The following is a 17,051-nucleotide window of genomic DNA, read 5'->3' on the forward strand; positions in this document are numbered from 1 at the left end:
TTTCAGTTCAGTTCATGTTGATTTATTTTACTTCATTCCATTACACCACCTACAATAATCGGTGGTGTGCTCTTCCGGCCAGTAGTGTGCAATCGCATAATTAATTCGCTACATAGTTCTAGGTATGTATTAATGCTAACGGTAGAATTACGTTTGAATTCTAATGCGCTGTTAATAGAATACAATAAAACAAATATTTAAAGATGGTAAACTCGTTCTAGTATTTACCATCAAAGTAAACCGAGTTTTGGAAAGAACAGGATAACTGAAAAAAAGAAACAAACAACCATATTATTACACAGTTTGTACAGAAGGTAACAGAAGATAACGAAACTTACATCGCTATCGCTGGTAATTGTAATGTTTTGATCAGCAGCAGCAGCAGCCGCCGCCGGCTTCGTATTCTGCTGCTCCTGCGCCTTGGTACCAGTTTTGGAAAACATCAAAAGCTTCGGCCTTCCGCTCAGCAAAAGATTCGGCTTCTTAGCAACCGGAGCTTCCTTCGCCGCCGCCGCCGCCGCCTTGTTCGCTTTGGCAGTTTCCTTCAAGCGGACAAGCTCCAGCTCTTGCTGCTTTTTGCGCTGGCAGCTTTCGACCTCCCGTTCCAGCTCCGCATTGTTGCGGTTTACGTTTTGCAAAGTGCTCTCCAGCTCGCTTTTTTTGGCAGTCAAAATCTCGACGCGCTCTCTAGCTGCTTCCTCCTCGCGGATCGCCTCCTCTAGTGTGCGCGTTAAGCTTGCAATGTGCTCCGCATCCTTCGACTTCATATCGTTGAACTGTTTGTCCAGCAGCTGGTTTTGTTTCTCCAAGTGCTGCATTTTGTTTTTCATCTCGGTCTCCCAGGCTTCTTTTTGGCGTTCGTAGTTTTGCTGCATTGCGGCCAGGTCCGATTGCAACTGGTCGCACCGTTTTTCCTGCTCGCTCAAGCACTGCTGTTCGTGATCCAGCTGACCGAGACTCTCCTGGATGGCGTGCACCAGGTCCGCAAGCTCGGCCTTCTGCTGCTGCACCGATTCGGCCATGCTGGATGCGGCGCATCTTATCTCGTAATCCTTGTTGCGACATTCTTGCTGAAGTTTGGCCTTTTCCAGCGCAGCATTGCTCAGCTGCTGGCTGGCTTCTTTCACGATGGCTTCGCCCTTTTTGATTGCGTTCTGCAGGACGGCGACTAGAATTGGAATTGGACATTACAATTAAATATTAGGCGTCGTTAAAACAAAATTGACACGTGTTTTATCTTTTTATCTTGCTAATAGCATGGTAGCAGAACATTTCAACAAAAGATTCCAAATATTAATGGCCGAGGTTGAACGTAACGCATAGATGATGGTCTTTAATCTGCAATCGTTCTATGTGTATATGAAGGCTTTCAAAAATCGAAGAGCAGAACACTTTAGATACCATAAACGAAGCAAGACGAAACACATTCGAAGCCGAGGCACGCCATCCAATGGCACCGGACTACTCAGATCCGGAATACTCAGTGCTCTTAGGTATTCTTCATGGATATTGAAAATATGGCCCCAGTGCTGCCAAAAGTCATGAGCATTACGAAATGTTTACCAACGAAGACAATGAACATATCCGTGGTAGCTTGATGTTCATTGCTGATACTCAATGAAAGTGCTCAGGTACATAATAGAGTTGGGCAAAACGCACAAAAAAGCGGAACTGGGTCCGGACGATTCCAACAAATTTCGGACCCAGTTCCGAAGGGTAGGTTCAATCCGACAAGCCGGAACCCCCCGGAATCGTCCGGAATCGTCTGGAATCATCGGAATCGTCGGAATCGCGCGGAGTCGTTGGAATCGTCCGGAATCCTCTGGAATCGACGGGAATCGCCCGGAATCGTCGGAATTCCATTTCATTTCATGTCATTTATTCAGTGCATAACCTAATACAAATAGATACAAACAGTAACACAAGATGCTAGCGTCCATATCGAACTATATTGAGGAACTCAGTGCGCGACATTCCTGGCTTAAATGTACGACAGACAGCATTGACATATGCGCGGCGGCCGGAACGTGAACTTGAATCGTCTGGAATCGTCGGAACTGTCGGAATCGACCGGAATCGGCTCTACTATTCGCTACTATCGATTGACTACGATTCCGCACGATTCCGGACAATTCCGGTCGATTCCGGGCGATTTCAGCCAATTCCGGTCAATTCCGACTGTTCCGACGATTCCGGACGATTACGACGATTCCGCACGATTTCAGACGATTCCGGACGATTCCGACGATTCCGACGATTCCGGACGATTCCGATGATTCCGGACGATTCCGGTGGAACTAGCGATTCCTTCTCTCTGGAATCGGAATCATACTTGCCGGAACCGGAGCGGAACCGTGGGTGCGATCCGCAGAACCCATCTCTAGTACATAACTGTGATGATCAGGGGTGAAACTCAAACAGTTGGTGGATCAATCACAAGCACCGTATATCTCCCATGACCATTGTGATGATCACCGACTGAAAATGTCGCAACCAAGTGACTGACCAAGAGTTGGTTGCACACAATGTCACCAAGCATGTGATGGTCGCACCAACTGTTTGAGGCTCGTATCGGATCATCACAGTAGAGCTCGTGACGCTGACATGACTTTCTTTCAGTCAGAATTTGTTATGACTATGTCAGTGACATTTTGCAGAACTGATCACAGTAAAAAAAAGTCATGACATAGTGACTGACCAAGCGATGGTCGCAAAAATGTCACGAAGCATGTATTGGACACACCAACCGTTTTGAGTATCACCTCTGGTTATCACAATTGAGTACGGGACGCTGACATGGATTTTGTTTCAGCCAGATTTTTTATGACATTGACAGTGACATTTTGCAGCACTCAGGGTGGCCACTCGAATCAGGATTTTAAATTCCCGGTTTTTTCCCGGTTTTTCCCGGATTTTTTTGGAGTTTTCCCGGTACACCATGCTTCGCCTGCCGGTTTTATCGATACTTCAATTCCAAATTAGTATGTCATAGGTTTTCAAAAATCGTTATCTAGAAGATGGTAAGTAAACACGGGCATTACGGGAAAGGTGGACACTTGTCATTAAAACTGGATAAAAGTTATTAGTGAATTATTCAACAATATAATATCCAATCTGGAGGTGTGACAACACATTTGAGAACCATTTTTGGCATGATTTCTATCAAATTTGTACAAACCAAATTTCAATCGTGCACTCGTTTGTGGATCAAATTTGGCTACTATGGATCTTAAGCTATTTAAATATGAATTTCTGTATATTTTCGCAAGTTTTATATGAGCAAAATACTGATGAAACAATAAAAAAAAAGCTTTACGAATATTGCCTTTTGGTGGTTTAGCATCATGACAATAACGTGTAAAGACCCCGTGGCATAGATATTTTTCATCTGCTATCAATTGTTGATTCATCACACAACCTTAAAAAAGGTAAACCGGAAGTCATGGACCAACCAGCCACTGGAGAAAGCATACAAATCTGCAAAGAACGGATTTTCGGTTAAACAGCAGCCATGCATTATGCTGTTACTCGCACGACGCTGATGATGCATCTCACGAATAGATGCAGGAGATTTCAGTGGGTTTTTCTTAATTTTGGGACACTTTCTTGAATATGTTTTACGGGAAGTGTACTTTATGTGATAATAAAACAAAGTAGTAACGATCGAACTGCAGAAGCGACGCCACCTCAATCATCAGTGCCAGCCAGTGTGGGAACCCAGTCACCCGGGCGGAATGAAGCTACAGGCCCGAAACCAAAATGAAAAATGCCAATGTACAGGCGATGTGTGATTGGGTAACCTTAAAATTGCTAAAAAGGACAAAAATTATCAGTTATGTTCAAAAATTGGGATCGCCCACTAAATCCACCGTTAAATTCGACATGACCGCAACTTCACGAGAGATGAATAACAAAAGACGAGTGCAAGGTAGATCAAATAGGCACACCATACCCGAAATATGCAAGAACTGATATCGGTGAATGTAAGTATTGCACCAGTGCGAATGAGAAGTATAGTACATCTATTGAGTACCATATGTGAGAAACGGAAAATGTTGTCCTTACACATTAGTGTGATGTTGCTGGCCTGTGGTAAGGTAACGGTTAGAACCTCACCGCATGCGATTTTGCCGCATGAGGCAAGAAAAGAGTTTTCTCAATTTTCTATCTTTTCAAGGTATTATTATGATATTTTGTTGTTTCTTTATAAAGATAATCATTATTTTATGATTTTAGACATTTGACATCTGAAACAAAATCGCATGCAACGATGCGGCAATATCAAATGATTTTGATTTTGCCGCATCGCCACATGCGGCAGATTCGCAAGTGCTGTCATTGCCGTCAAATCCCATACAAAAGCTTGCGGCAAAATTGCATGCGGCTAGGTTCTGACCGCTGCCTAAGTTGGGAACAATATACAAAACATCCCATTACAGTGGAGCGCCGTTTATCCGGGTACCTTTTATCCGGCTTTCCGTTTATCCGTGCTGTTGAGAAATGACAGTTCAATACAAAGGTGACATTGCGTTATGAGGAGGATATTTAAAAAAGCGGTTATAAGAGCACATTATCATAACAAAAAACACTATAATTCATGGCAAATTACAAATATTATCATGGAAGAAACATGAAGTTAATAAAAACTGGGTTATTTTTATCAAAAAATAGGATTTTTTTAAAGAACTAATCAGAAATTGGTGATTAAATAAATCATTTGACTCATTATCCGTGTTATTCGCTTATCCGGTCGAGGTCAAGTCCCGAGAAGCAATGATAAACGGCGCTCTACTGTAATTGAAAACGCACTTAGGCCCGTGTCTGTGCTCCATCGGATGCGATTTTATCGGAAGGCCTGTCAAAATTTTATATGGGATTTGACAGATAACGTCGGACGTGCGATTTCGTCGTACGACAGAATCAAAAAATTTTGATTTCGTCGGACGCCGCATCCGATTTTATCTGTCAAACTAAATGTGTGGTGTTTTGTAGGAACAATCTCAACTTTATTTTTCATAATCGTTATATTATTAAAATCATCCAAATAATCGCAATATTATACGAAAAAGCGTTTGACAGCACGTGCGATAAAATCGCATGCGATGGAGCACAGACACGGGCCTTAGTACGATGGTTAACGGTGATAGCCAACGTTTGTGATAATTTCCCGGTTTTTTGGAGAATTTCCCGGTTTTTCCCGGTTTTTCCCGAAAAAATAAAATTCCCGGCTAATTCCCGGTTTTCCCGGTTTTCCCGGTTGAGTGGCCACCCTGAGCACTGTAAGGCCCAACCAAGCTAGAATGCAGGTGGGAAGTAGGAAGGGAACTTTATATTAAGGGAATTGTACTCTTCTTCTTCTTCGGTACAGCAACCGTTGTCGGTCAATCGGAGTTGACGACTGTACCACTAGATCGGACCAATTGGACCTTATGGCCATTTCGGACAGGCTCTTTGTAAATTCCTATTCCCATCACGAAATTCCTATTCCCAAGGGAGAATTTCCAACAAGTAAAATTCATTTCCAGTTAGAAAAAGACCAGGAAGTGTACTACAACTATGAGAATATCTGAAAACCACTATAACTAGATGCCAAAGCCGGCACACTGGTCCGCCATTGGGCCCATCATGAAGAAAGAGTAGACATCAGATCAATTCTGCAGCCTACATCTTATTTGCACATACCTTTCGGAGTGATATCAGATAGCACCTTCAGAATTTCGTCCACTTCCGATCGAGCCAGCGTATCATCTTCCTTCAGCTGGGCGCGCATCTCGTCGTTCGATTTAATGATGGCATTGACAGTATCCAGCTTCTCGCGCAAACGCAACGAAGCGGACTGCTTCTGGCGTTCGCTGAAACGGATAGAAAGTAAAAGATGTAAGCTAAGCGATTTGGGGGTTAGTATTACCATTCCGGCAACCAAGACTACGTACAGATTTTTCACGTTGGTTTTAAAGTTGTGCTGCACGATAAGGTCCCGTTTGGTTTGCACTCTCTCCTCCAGAGCTTTCTTGAGCGATTGCTGCAGCTTGGAAATTTCTTTCCGTTGCTCGACGTGCTGTATCGTTAGCTGCACGACTTGGAGCAACGACGCCGTTTTACCTTGCTGCATCATCTGCTGGATTTGCAGCATCATCTCCTGGCAGATGGCTCCTGGCTGACTCGCTGCTGGGTCCTCGCTGGAGGAACATTCGCCACCATCCGTGTATGCACTCGGGCTGCTGCTGTTGCTTTTGTTCGACATTTCCAACACACTGGCTAACTTTCCTACGAATGTCTTGAGCAATGGGTAATTTGAGTGGATTTTGCAAAACTGCGTTGATAACCTTCCGACACCTTCCTGATTCTAACTTGAACTAATGCAACAATTGGAGAACAAAAATCCGCTTCAAAGCGCCAGGTCGGACAAGTTTTGTAGTATGCGCTGTCAACAAACCTCAATATTCAAGGTTTCCACAGGACATTGCAAAACATAAGATCAAATTTAATATTTTCGCAACGAAAAATAAATATTTCAGCATCACCCAAAAAACCTGTACATTAAAAAACTGAAGAATTGCTGTGCATTACCATATCTAGAATAAACGATTAATTTAGAACAATTGCTTGATTTGCGAATGTTCCTGATGTCTGTAAACCTTGATCGTATTATTAGGGAGTGGTCTACAATCTGTCGTCCAGCATTGTTTGTTTGACAAAGACACACTAGCATCATCCAATTTTTTTATAAAATCCTCACAATTTTAATTAAATACTCAAATATATACTTCGGATTGCTTTCAGATGGGTTTGCAATCGAATTTTGGATGGTTTTTATGATATCTACGTGTATTTGGCATGTTTTAAACCAGAACCCACATATGCAAGGTGTGATAACGACATCTTTAACGAGGTGTATAGAAAAGAAGAATCTGACTTGTCATACGACAAGTGTTTTACCATGTTTGACAGGTTTCCTTTGTCGTCTGTCGTTTACGATTGATTCTAGAGCACTACCTTACACTGTGTGTTTCAGTATGTGCCGCATTTGAAGCCATTTTGGTTCGTCTTTGGAGAAGAAGATAAAGAACGCCATTCGGTTGAAAATTGGAGACAAGCTTTGAGGAGCCCGTCAGGAGACAGTCGAAAACGAATCAAATAGAGTTAATTAGTGATTGTGTTGCTACAAATTCGAAGCAAATCCAGTCACGCTATGTCGGACAGTCAGCAATCGTCATCAACCAACGACGGGAAACAAGCTGGTGGCGGTACGTACAACGATATCCTAGAAAACATTCGGGAACTGATATACAAAGACAAAAGCACCATCATGGTCAAGGCAGTGGAGCTGCAAGTGCGTAATGTACATCAGGATCAGGAAATAAAGCTGCTGATGCAGACGCTGCAGGACGCGATACAGCAGAAGGAACAGATGAAGAAAGATGTACATGATCAGCCAGTGATCGAATCGTTCATGGCCAACATGTAAGTGGTTTGGAGTGTAGGTTTGTTTTCTGCGTTTTGGGTTTTTTCAATCCCTCTTCCATGTTTGTCCACCTTCCGTTTCAGAGAGGCCCAGAACAGTGCGACGCGAAAGCAGCTGCAGGAAAAGGTGGAGTCGATCAATGTTCACATCAAATCGAGCGAAATGCTACGCAAACAGCTGAAGAAGGAGAGCGTTACCTTACGGTTCGCTATCGATGACCTGCGAAAACGCATTGACGAGAAGGAGGAAGAAGGTTGGTAGGCACTTAGTGTTGTGCTCTCTGGAGCGCACCCCCGACTCCGATCCGACTCCGACTATTGTTAGTCTGATTCCGATTCCGGCAAAATGGAACCACTAGATCCACCAGAGTCGAAGTCGCCCGGAGCCGTCCAGAGTTGTCCCGAATCGCCTGGAGTCGTTCAAAGTTAGAGTAGTCCGGAGACGTTTAGAGTCGTCGGAGTCGTCCGGAGTCGGTCGGAGTCGATCGGAGACGGAGTCATTCGGAGTCGCCTAGAGTCGATCGAAGACAAGCCGTGTGGTTGAATGTGCTTGTGATCAGGGATTTCATTTCGTTGTGTAATTGTATTTCACTTTGCGCATGCACTTTGTATACAGGCCTTTGTTTCGAAGGTCTCCGGACGACTCCTGGCGATTCCGGACGACTCCGGACGACTCCGGGCGATTCCGGACGACTCCAACTCCGATTAATGTAGGGCGAACCTACCTACCGGAGTTGATTCCTAATTTATCGGAGTCGACTTTGAATTTTTGCCAACTTTATCCGTCACTAGTTTGCACTGCACCGCATGGTTTGGATGATCGTTTTTTTTTTTCAAATTTGGCGCTTAATTGCTGTTAACTAAACACCAACAGGAAAAAACATTCATGACGCGCTCGCGGAGACGGCCGCTCGGGCCCAGCAGATGAGTAAGCAACGATCGGCGGTATCGGCGGAGATGGCGAAACTGCGCGAAGAGTGTCAGTTAAAAATGGCCGAGCTGCGCAAAATAGCGGCCAGTTCCGAGGAAAGCGCCAAAAAAATGCAAGCCGAAATGGCCGAAAGGAGCAAGGAAATGGAGCACTGCGAGGTGGAGCTAGCGAAGACCAAGCAAAAGGTTGCCGAAAAGTCGCAAGCCTTCGAGCAGCTGCAAACGGAGAAGGCCACCTTGCAGCAACGCTGCGCCGAGCTGAAGAAAAACTACGAAAACAAAGTGGATCGCATGGAACGTTGCTTTCTAGAGGAAAAGACCCGAAAGGATGGCATGTTCACGGAGCTGAACAACGTGAACCAGTGTAAAGTGACCGAGCTCGAGCAAAGTATTGCCAACAGGAAGAGCCAATCCGCTCAGAAGCAACGTTGCGCCGGAGACCTGCATGCCACTGTATTGAAGCTGGCTCTACAGCTGGAGGCGGCAAGCAATCGCAACAAGGAACTGAACACAGAACTGGAAAAGCTGAAATCAGGTGGGCTGGAGGCCAATGGTGCGGGAAAACAGCAACCTCCGAAGAACAAACCCAATCTTTTGGCCTTTGGGAGACCGAAGACGTTTGTGTTTTCGAAAAACGCCAATCCGGCTCCCGCTCCGGCACAATCCGCTAACACTGAGGTAAGTGTATTCCGTCAACTTCTGGCTCCCTACTAATGTTTTGTATTTTGTTTTTGTGTGAAACAGTCTTCTTTCCACATGGATAACGACCCGAGCTTTTTGAATAGCGACACTAACCTAGAAGGGCGTAAGTAATTTCGTGCACTTGCACTACAAACTATCACATTGAATCGCCAGAGCCAGATAGCATCAAACGAGCCCTCTCTGTAGCTTACATTGCTAGTGTCTTTTTGCTGCACTAGTAGCTTAGTATATGGAATTGTAATAAAATACTTGGTTTGGGTTTTCATTAAATAGCACAAATAATTTATTACATATTAACATGCTGCACCCGAACATCCGGGCGAAAGTTATCCGTAGGACAATGTGTAGCCCATGCTTTCCATGAGCGTTTCCTTAATCGCGGGCTGGAGAGCTTTCTGCATGTAGGTGGTAAGGAGACCGCGCACTCCTTTCGAGAAGAGGTTATCGATTTCGTTGGAGTATGCATCGTCCAACGCTTCGTTCGTTTCCACATTATGCCAGCCCTTGTCCGGGTTGGCATGGGCGGCGGGACCATTACCATAGCTGCCCGACGCTGGTCCACCGCCGTACGCCGAATAGGAGAACGGATTCCGCTCGGCAAAGAACGTTCTGCTGTTCGGGTCAAGATTGGCGCTCGAGGAGCCGTCTGCCGTCTGTCCAAAACCCTCCCGCTCTTCTCCGTCCAGGTTAACGAAGGTGGAGGGCGACAGGAACAGTGCGTCCCCGTCGTTCAGCTTGAGCACATCGTGCAGCCCATCGCTGCCGATCAAATCATCGTCCAGATAGTCCAACGATCTTCGCCGGTCGCGCCCGTAGTAGGAGGGTCCGGTCGCTGCCGGTGGCTGGCGGTTGAAAAAGTGGCGCCGTTTCGAGTTGATGCGATACTTGATGCCGCTCGGACCCTCGCAGCTGTGCGCAAAGACGGAGATGAAACCGGGCTCGGAAAAGTGTGAATCGGTGCGCACGTTCGCCTGCCGGCTGCGTTCGCCCAGCCCCGACGGTATGAGCGGTATGGTGCGAAACTCGATGCCCGCGCGCCGCAGCCGTAGGATCATATCGCAGCGACCACCGGACGGGTGCATGATCACGCGCCCACTGATCTGCAGATCGGGAAACTCGAGTTTCGTGTCGAGCGTGCGATTATGCTCGATGAACTGGCACCGGTCCACCACGACCCACTGGTGGTTTTGCGGGATCCGGACGCGCAGGTTTGCCACCTCGACTTGTGCGGCGCCCGGGCTGCTGCTGCTGCTGGACGGCTGGAAGTAGGACGACAACGGCGACGTGACACTGTTCGAAGGGCTGTTTAGCTTTTGCTTGTACTCGGACACTATCTGCTGTATCTCTTCGTTGTTGTAACTGTTACTGCTGAACGGCGACCGTTGACCGACGGCATCAAATAGTGTGGGCCGGTGCGGCTGTCCGTTATCGGAAAAATCGATAATAGACTGGTATAGTTGGGAATGATTTTGGGAGAGAATGATGCGCATTGTTAGTAAAAAAGAACATCGTTAAGAGGTAAGAAACGGATACTTACACTAGAACCCGAGCGTTGCTGGCTTCGCCTTAGCGTTGTATCGAGAGCCGTTTCCAAGCGATTCGAGCATCGCTGTCCGTATAGATTGCGAATTGTTCTGGTACGTCCTAAGGAAAATGGGTTATTGATAAAGGTTTAGAATAATTTATGTGCTTCTTAATCTGCAGGAAGAACGTTCAGACTGTTTTGCAGTTCAATTTTTTTTCATAATTTCATCGGAAGAATCGATCCTCTTAGACCTTTAAGATAAATCTTGCGTGTTCCTAATATTTCTATTGGATTATGGATTTTAGATATTTAAGATCATATACCTAATAGAAGTATCCTTTAATCGTGCACTAGATTATTTCAAATAATTACTTTTACAACTTTCTAGTCGATTTCGAACATATAGCCCAACGTATGCATGATCAGCGTGTTTCAAACCTTCACAATCATCAGTACCTCCAGAATCATATTAAAAGAATCATAGTAATTACAGTAACCAAATATTGCCTACAATTTGTATCTATTTCACTCGTTTTTTAAATACTTGAAGCTTTAGCATTCTTCAAACACATAGCACATAGCAACGATCCATTTTAAACAACACTTTAGTACAGTTTGCACTGGTTTTTCTCGAATTTTCATGTTCACACTGAGGCTTTTCTCCTCCTACCACTTTGACCCGCGAAACAATAGTCGATGAAAGTCACGGGAGCGCATTTAACTTCACCAAATTACATCAACTTTTCCCATGTGGCTGCAGGGCACTGATCGCAGATGATCACGTTTTGGAGGCGTTCACAATGGTTGTAGAGCAGTTCCGTTTCAGCGCCGTTGCGTCGTTTATTATTGTTTAATTTTTTTTTTCAGACAGACTTTGTTTTCCTTTTAAAGTTTTGTACTTCACAAACATAAGATTACACTGCGATTTTGCTTACCTAAAACAACATTAGACGTCACGACACAGCACAGAAAGATCCAGAATGGACGACACATTGCACCAATTACACAAAACGCAACTGAACTTTTCAAATCCTTTCGATAATTTTGCACCTGCTGCGTAGCGAGATATCAAAGCTGCACCAGAAACAGGCCCTATCGAAGTTGTAGAAACACTGTGCCCTATTTAATTGAGCCGTACTTGCACCGAATACTTGGCGGCGTTGGTGGCGTCGTTATGCTTGCGGAGCTCGCTGGCGGTGGTGGATCGCATAAGCACCACACTAAGAGTTTCGTCGTCGAAAGTCATTTGTAGACTGCCGACTCCACGCCGAACCGAAAGTGGCAACCACCTCCGACCGAAACGTACAAAACCGTGCCCCATCTCTCCAGCCAGCCCAGCGTAGCGGACGGACGGACGGACGCGCAAGAAGGGAAGCCTTTCCCAGCCTGCATCCCTAACATGGGTCTTCTCCCCGCCTCTTTATGGGGGGCCGATTGCAGCTGGCTGCTGCCGTTGCTGTGGGTAAATCTACTGTTTCTGTTTTTTTTTTTACTCAGTTTTATTTCCAGTTCCATTTTGTGGTACATCTTCCGTCCCCATCCATCCCAGGGCATAAGGGTGGCGGGCGAATCGTAAGGGCTGACGAACGAGCCCCGTGATGGGGCTGTATGGGGCACTGCAGCCGAGCCGGGATTTGGTTGGTTTGGCAGCGCCACCGCAGTCTGGATCGGTGTGTCCTCCCACCCATCTGTCCAGCGCTCCCTCACATGACTTGCTTGCTGCAAGTCAGGTGCAACGGGTCGGATTGTCAGCGGGGCCGGGAGGGCGATCACAGTCAAACTGGCATTGAAAATGCGCTGGAAAAGAAAAGTTAAAGACGGAGAGAAAAACGAATACACAAATCACGTTGCGTGAAATGCCTGTCCTCTGGCGCCCCATCCCTCAAGCACATACACACACACACATCGAGGCAGGGAAAATACCTGTGTGTTAGCGCCACAGTTTTGAGACCCACCGGCTGTGTACCTTGCGCTGCTGCACATATTCTTCGACCGGGGTCGCAGTTCTCTTGGCTCGTTCCGGATCAGTTAACGACGCTGGATGCGTTCTGGCTCGGGCCTGCTTTTCTGTAGCTTGCTCTGGCCTGTATCTTCCAACGAACCCCGCTCACCATAGCGGAGGGCTGCGTGAATAACTCTACCAACGAGTTTGGCTAGAGGTTGCTTGCTGCACATGTCTTGGTGCAAAATCTGGACGCGTTGTATGCGCTGATGGCATTGGTGTCCCATTTGTAATGTGAATGTTTTCCAGCCGAAGGTGGTTTGAAGAGCTGATAAAATGTTGCTTAAAATATTCATAGGAAAATGCAGCATCAGAAACAATTGCTCGAGAGTATTATCTTGCTGCGATCCTATGACTTCTTTATTTCTTTACATCTTCAATTACTGTTTCATCGCATGACAAGCATTTAGTTGAATTTCAAGCAAAATATCTGATCATAATATCCTATCCTTTTCGAAAACCTCTATTTAAAATTGGAAACGGATTTATGAAAATCATCTGATGTTATTTAAGCTTTATGTTGCGATATTACGCTGTCTGTTACATTAGTTACGTTTTACTTCTTCCTTTAAGTATATGTCGTATGTGAAACAATTTAAACAAAAGATGCACCTAAGTAAGAAAGACCGACTTCTCCAATTTGATGGAGATGTAAGGTTAAATTATTATTTACTTGTTTTCTCCTTCCGTTTGCTGATTTATTATGAGTGAATTTATAATTTATTTTCAGTCAAGATTGTATGACGTGAAGAAATTGTAGATTTGTATTTGAAGTTTAAAACATAATTTTTCAATTTCTTGTTTTAGATTTTAGATATTGTTTATCATTCCGCTTTATATTCTAAAACTTATCTTTTTCTGAAATCAGAAGCAGGTAAACATGAAAGATTTGTTTTTTTATCACGATACAAATTCTACTAAAATTCCTACAGTAATTCCTACACGAATTCATACACCAATTCCTAAACTATACCTACGCTGCACATTTGCTACCGAGTATGGTTTGTCGGATAGAACTGGAATTGTTTCCGTTTCCTGATCTGGATCAGGTCCAAGTATTGATCCGAATCCGGAACAGTTCCAGATACTGTATCTTAAAATAATCGAAATAGGGAGCTATGGGTTCATGATTGGTTTCAGGACCGGTATGGGTTCAGTATCAGTTCCCGCACCGATATGGTTGCAAGATCGGTTCTAGGGCCGGTATGGGTTTATGATCGGTTCGTAAACTAAACTGGGTTCATGAAAGGATTTAGGGCAGGATTTGTTCCTGGAGCTGATGTGATTATGATAGGTTCCAGGATAGATACGTGTTCATCAGTGATTCTGAGACCGGTATGAGTTCTTGATAAATTCCAGGTTCGGTATGGATTCATGATCAGTGCCAGGACCGCTATGGGTTCATGATCGGTTCCAAGACCGGTATGGTTCCTTGATAGGTTCCAGGGCAGGTTTGGGTTCATAATCAGTTCTTGGACCGGTTTGACCAGTACTGGTTCCTGGACCGTTTTGTGTTCAGTATCGGTGCCTGGACCGGCATAGCTTCAGTATCAGGTTCAGCACCGGCATTAGGTCTTGTGCAGTTCTTGAACAAGAAAAGCTTATGTATTGGTGTCAGGACCAATATGGGTTTGGTTTTGGTATTAGGTCTCTTAAGAGATCGTTGAATTTATTCAAGGTACCAATTTTAATTGGGTGTCAAGTACCTTATTTTAATTGGGTGTCGAGACCATTAACTTCGGCGTACTCTTTAGAGTATAGGGGTCTTTGAAATTTAGTTGCGTAGCCCTGTATCCTGGCTAAACTAACTAGTAATATGAAAATGACCTAAAATTACAGTTGTTTGGGAAAATTTTTGGTATTATATATAACTTATGCTCGATGTTTTATTATGATAATTTTGCTAAAGATGTCTGTGAAAAACTCGTACTTGTCCCGGGGTTTAAACATCTCTACCGAGAATAATAATATTCAGGATATTGCTATATTTTCCCTATCGTGTATTATCTCGTTAAAAAAAGTATCTTTTAATCTGGTTGTACAGTTGTACTCTTTTACTGAACGAATATTTCTCCTACGATATATACATACTACCTCACTACACTTCTGCGACATTTGCCCTTGCGCACGCGCGAGCCACAATTTGTGGCAAAAGCTGTGCCCAACGCCAATGTGTAGCGATTGAAAATTTGCCAACAGTCACCGGTTAGTGCACGTGTGTGTATCCAAATCGTCCGTGTGTGACAAGTGTCAGCGGTGGGTTGCTCTGGTAGGAAAAAGCTAAAAACGAAATAGAAAATAAGAGAGGAAAAAACACACGCCGTCCCAGAGATGGCAAGATAATAGGACACGCTTTGTGGGGGAGAGGGAGAAGCCATAAAAAGCGAAAAAGGGCTGATATTGAGGGGGTGGAGGGATCTACAATGATCGTGCATACACCCACCTGCGAGGGAAGATGATGTGAAGTTTCTGTCCTCAGCCACTGGAACGGCGAAGGCGAAGTAGCAGCAATTGGTACGAAAAACAAGCGTGTGCTATCTTTTTCCGCAGACACTGCCAGTGACCCTTGTCAAGATTTGTCGTTTGTTACTTTTTTTTGCCTTTTTGGCAGGGTAGAGAGGGTGAAAATGTGGCAAACGGAACACACACACACGCATCATGCGCTAGAGGAGGGCACATGAAACGAATTGGCTTCCAATCGGAAAAACAATGGGCATTCATTTCTCCAGCACAACAAAAATCGACAGAAAGTGAATCTGATTGTGGTGAGCCTAGAGTGTAGTAGGAGAGAAGGGGCGGATTCGTGCTAGTACGCCGTCGCTCGCCGTTCGCCACTCAGCCACCCGGAGGTGACAACATAAACCCCCTATCATCGTTGGGTGGCACCACCGGGCCACCAAGCACAAGACAGATGAAAGCGAGCGAACATAGGAAGAAGGAAACCACCGTGGTACGTTTGGAGTAATTCGACACATCGAATTATCGTCTAATTTTAGCGTTACAAGACACTGCTGTGTCTGCTGCCTGTTTCTTATTACGCCTATTTGTGGCGCTAACAATAGGTGGGATGGTGTGGTGGTGGTAGCCTATAATCATCTTCGTCGTTGTCGTAGTCCTCCGAACGAACAATAATGTCACTTTTGCGTTGCTGGATATTATGCATATTGTTGTTATCGAGTTGGATTGTGGTAAGCGATGCAATTATTTGCACAAACTGTGAACAAACACATGGTTTGCGCATTAAGCAATAGAGTTGAACTGCCGCTGTGTTATGCCAATGTGTTACGCATGCAACTGTCTATTACGGCATCGTTTCGTTTCGCTAATCGTATCCTTTTGTAGAAGGCATTTGAATGAAGAGGTTTTTGTTTTCATCTTGTTCAAGGTGGATGAATAACCTTCGCAATTTCTATGAACAAATCCAGAGCTACTTAGTTAGGGGTGACTTACGGTTAGGCACGTTTGAAGCAATCCAATATATCACCGATCTCTGCACAAAGAAAGTTGAGTTGTGCGCAAGGATGCAGGCTGCCAAATCAACTTACCAAAAACAACAATTCTTGACGAACGAAGCTGGAACTATATCGTACATCGTACCTTTATGAAACTAGTACTCACATACGCCTCTGAGACATGGACACTGTCCAAATCTGACGAAACTCTTTCAGCCTCGTTCGAGAGGAAGATGTTCAGAAGGAGCTTGGACAACCTCGTATGTGAGGAAGGAAAATGGAGGTGCCGGTACATCGACGAGTTATATGAGCTGTACGGTGATCTTACTGTCGTACAGTGTGTCAAAGTTCTTTTATCGCGCTCAAGGGTAGAGGGACGTTGTAGACCCAAGTGGAGGTGGCAAAGCGTCCGCCACGAAAGCTCGAGTCTGGGAGCAGTTACGGACACTCCTGTGCAGTAGGTTAAGACCGCAAAATGTTTCTATCGTCAGATAAATAACATGAGTCTATGTAAAACTGACGCTTTTTTGTAAAATATCTCTTTTTCTTCTTTGGGAACATGACGCGTATAGAGTCACGACGTTCTTAGTTGCTTACTTACTTGAGTATAGGATCACGATATTTATTTATTACCTTTCGTCAGACAATCAATCCTTACTATGAAGATCGGGTCACTGTCAACGGAGTCTCGTTTGCTGTAAACTCCATACCGATTAAGATCTTCTTATTGGCTTAACACGGTCGATCTACGATCTACCTGGTGCTAATCCTGTTGGGAATTACTAAGGGAGTTACTACTGTGAATAGACTTTACGGGACATAATAGATCGTTTCCACCTACACGAACAATGTGGGCAAAAGTGAACGATCGCAAATATATTATGTTTTGTTTTACAATAAAAACATCAACTGTGAAAGCATTTAAAGAAAATTGTTGAATATAAAACTTAATTTGTAACATGGTTAAGTAACTTTA

At 44.6% G+C, this 17,051-nt stretch overlaps 3 protein-coding genes across 3 annotated transcripts; 1 reads left to right on the forward strand and 2 right to left on the reverse strand.

The window, feature by feature from the left end:
• Positions 1-6,373, reverse strand: LOC120895617 (girdin-like). Its single transcript, XM_040299119.1, has 4 exons — positions 5,934-6,373; positions 5,683-5,852; positions 339-1,168; positions 1-265 (listed from the first exon to the last, which is right to left on the reverse strand). Exons 1-4 carry the CDS (start codon positions 6,242-6,244, stop codon positions 218-220), a joined length of 1,359 nt encoding a protein of 452 aa, XP_040155053.1. The 5' UTR covers positions 6,245-6,373; the 3' UTR covers positions 1-217.
• A 607-nt stretch (positions 6,374-6,980) lies between these two features.
• LOC120897217 (axoneme-associated protein mst101(1)-like) lies at positions 6,981-9,366 on the forward strand. The gene is made up of 4 exons (XM_040301895.1): positions 6,981-7,464; positions 7,549-7,718; positions 8,339-9,072; positions 9,139-9,366. The coding sequence occupies exons 1-4, from the start codon at positions 7,193-7,195 to the stop codon at positions 9,205-9,207; spliced, it is 1,245 nt and encodes a 414-aa protein (XP_040157829.1). The 5' UTR covers positions 6,981-7,192; the 3' UTR covers positions 9,208-9,366.
• LOC120897216 lies at positions 9,358-11,860 on the reverse strand. The gene is made up of 3 exons (XM_040301893.1): positions 11,557-11,860; positions 10,634-10,740; positions 9,358-10,544 (listed from the first exon to the last, which is right to left on the reverse strand). The coding sequence occupies exons 1-3, from the start codon at positions 11,612-11,614 to the stop codon at positions 9,423-9,425; spliced, it is 1,287 nt and encodes a 428-aa protein (XP_040157827.1). The 5' UTR covers positions 11,615-11,860; the 3' UTR covers positions 9,358-9,422.
• Between the last annotated feature and the right edge of the window lie 5,191 nt (positions 11,861-17,051).

The sequence above is a fragment of the Anopheles arabiensis genome, chromosome 2 (genome assembly GCF_016920715.1).
Source record: "Anopheles arabiensis isolate DONGOLA chromosome 2, AaraD3, whole genome shotgun sequence".
NCBI classification, from domain to species: domain Eukaryota; kingdom Metazoa; phylum Arthropoda; class Insecta; order Diptera; family Culicidae; genus Anopheles; species Anopheles arabiensis.

What these genes read in the sequence shown, in the direction of transcription:
- LOC120895617 (XM_040299119.1), bottom strand. Translation starts at nt 6,244, where the DNA reads ATGTCGAACAAAAGCAACAGCAGCAGCCCGAGTGCATACACGGATGGT. An exon ending in ATCTGATATCACTCCGAAAG is followed by an intron (nt 1,169 to 5,682) that starts GTATGTGCAAAT and finishes TTCCAATTCTAG; the next exon opens with TCGCCGTCCTGCAGAACGCA. An exon ending in CAATTACCAGCGATAGCGAT is followed by an intron (nt 266 to 338) that starts GTAAGTTTCGTT and finishes TCTTTTTTTCAG; the next exon opens with TTATCCTGTTCTTTCCAAAA.
- LOC120897217 (XM_040301895.1), top strand. Translation starts at nt 7,193, where the DNA reads ATGTCGGACAGTCAGCAATCGTCATCAACCAACGACGGGAAACAAGCT. An exon ending in GAATCGTTCATGGCCAACAT is followed by an intron (nt 7,465 to 7,548) that starts GTAAGTGGTTTG and finishes CTTCCGTTTCAG; the next exon opens with AGAGGCCCAGAACAGTGCGA. An exon ending in TGACGAGAAGGAGGAAGAAG is followed by an intron (nt 7,719 to 8,338) that starts GTTGGTAGGCAC and finishes AAACACCAACAG; the next exon opens with GAAAAAACATTCATGACGCG.
- LOC120897216 (XM_040301893.1), bottom strand. Translation starts at nt 11,614, where the DNA reads ATGTGTCGTCCATTCTGGATCTTTCTGTGCTGTGTCGTGACGTCTAAT. An exon ending in GACGTCTAATGTTGTTTTAG is followed by an intron (nt 10,741 to 11,556) that starts GTAAGCAAAATC and finishes CATTTTCCTTAG; the next exon opens with GACGTACCAGAACAATTCGC. An exon ending in AGCAACGCTCGGGTTCTAGT is followed by an intron (nt 10,545 to 10,633) that starts GTAAGTATCCGT and finishes CAACTATACCAG; the next exon opens with TCTATTATCGATTTTTCCGA.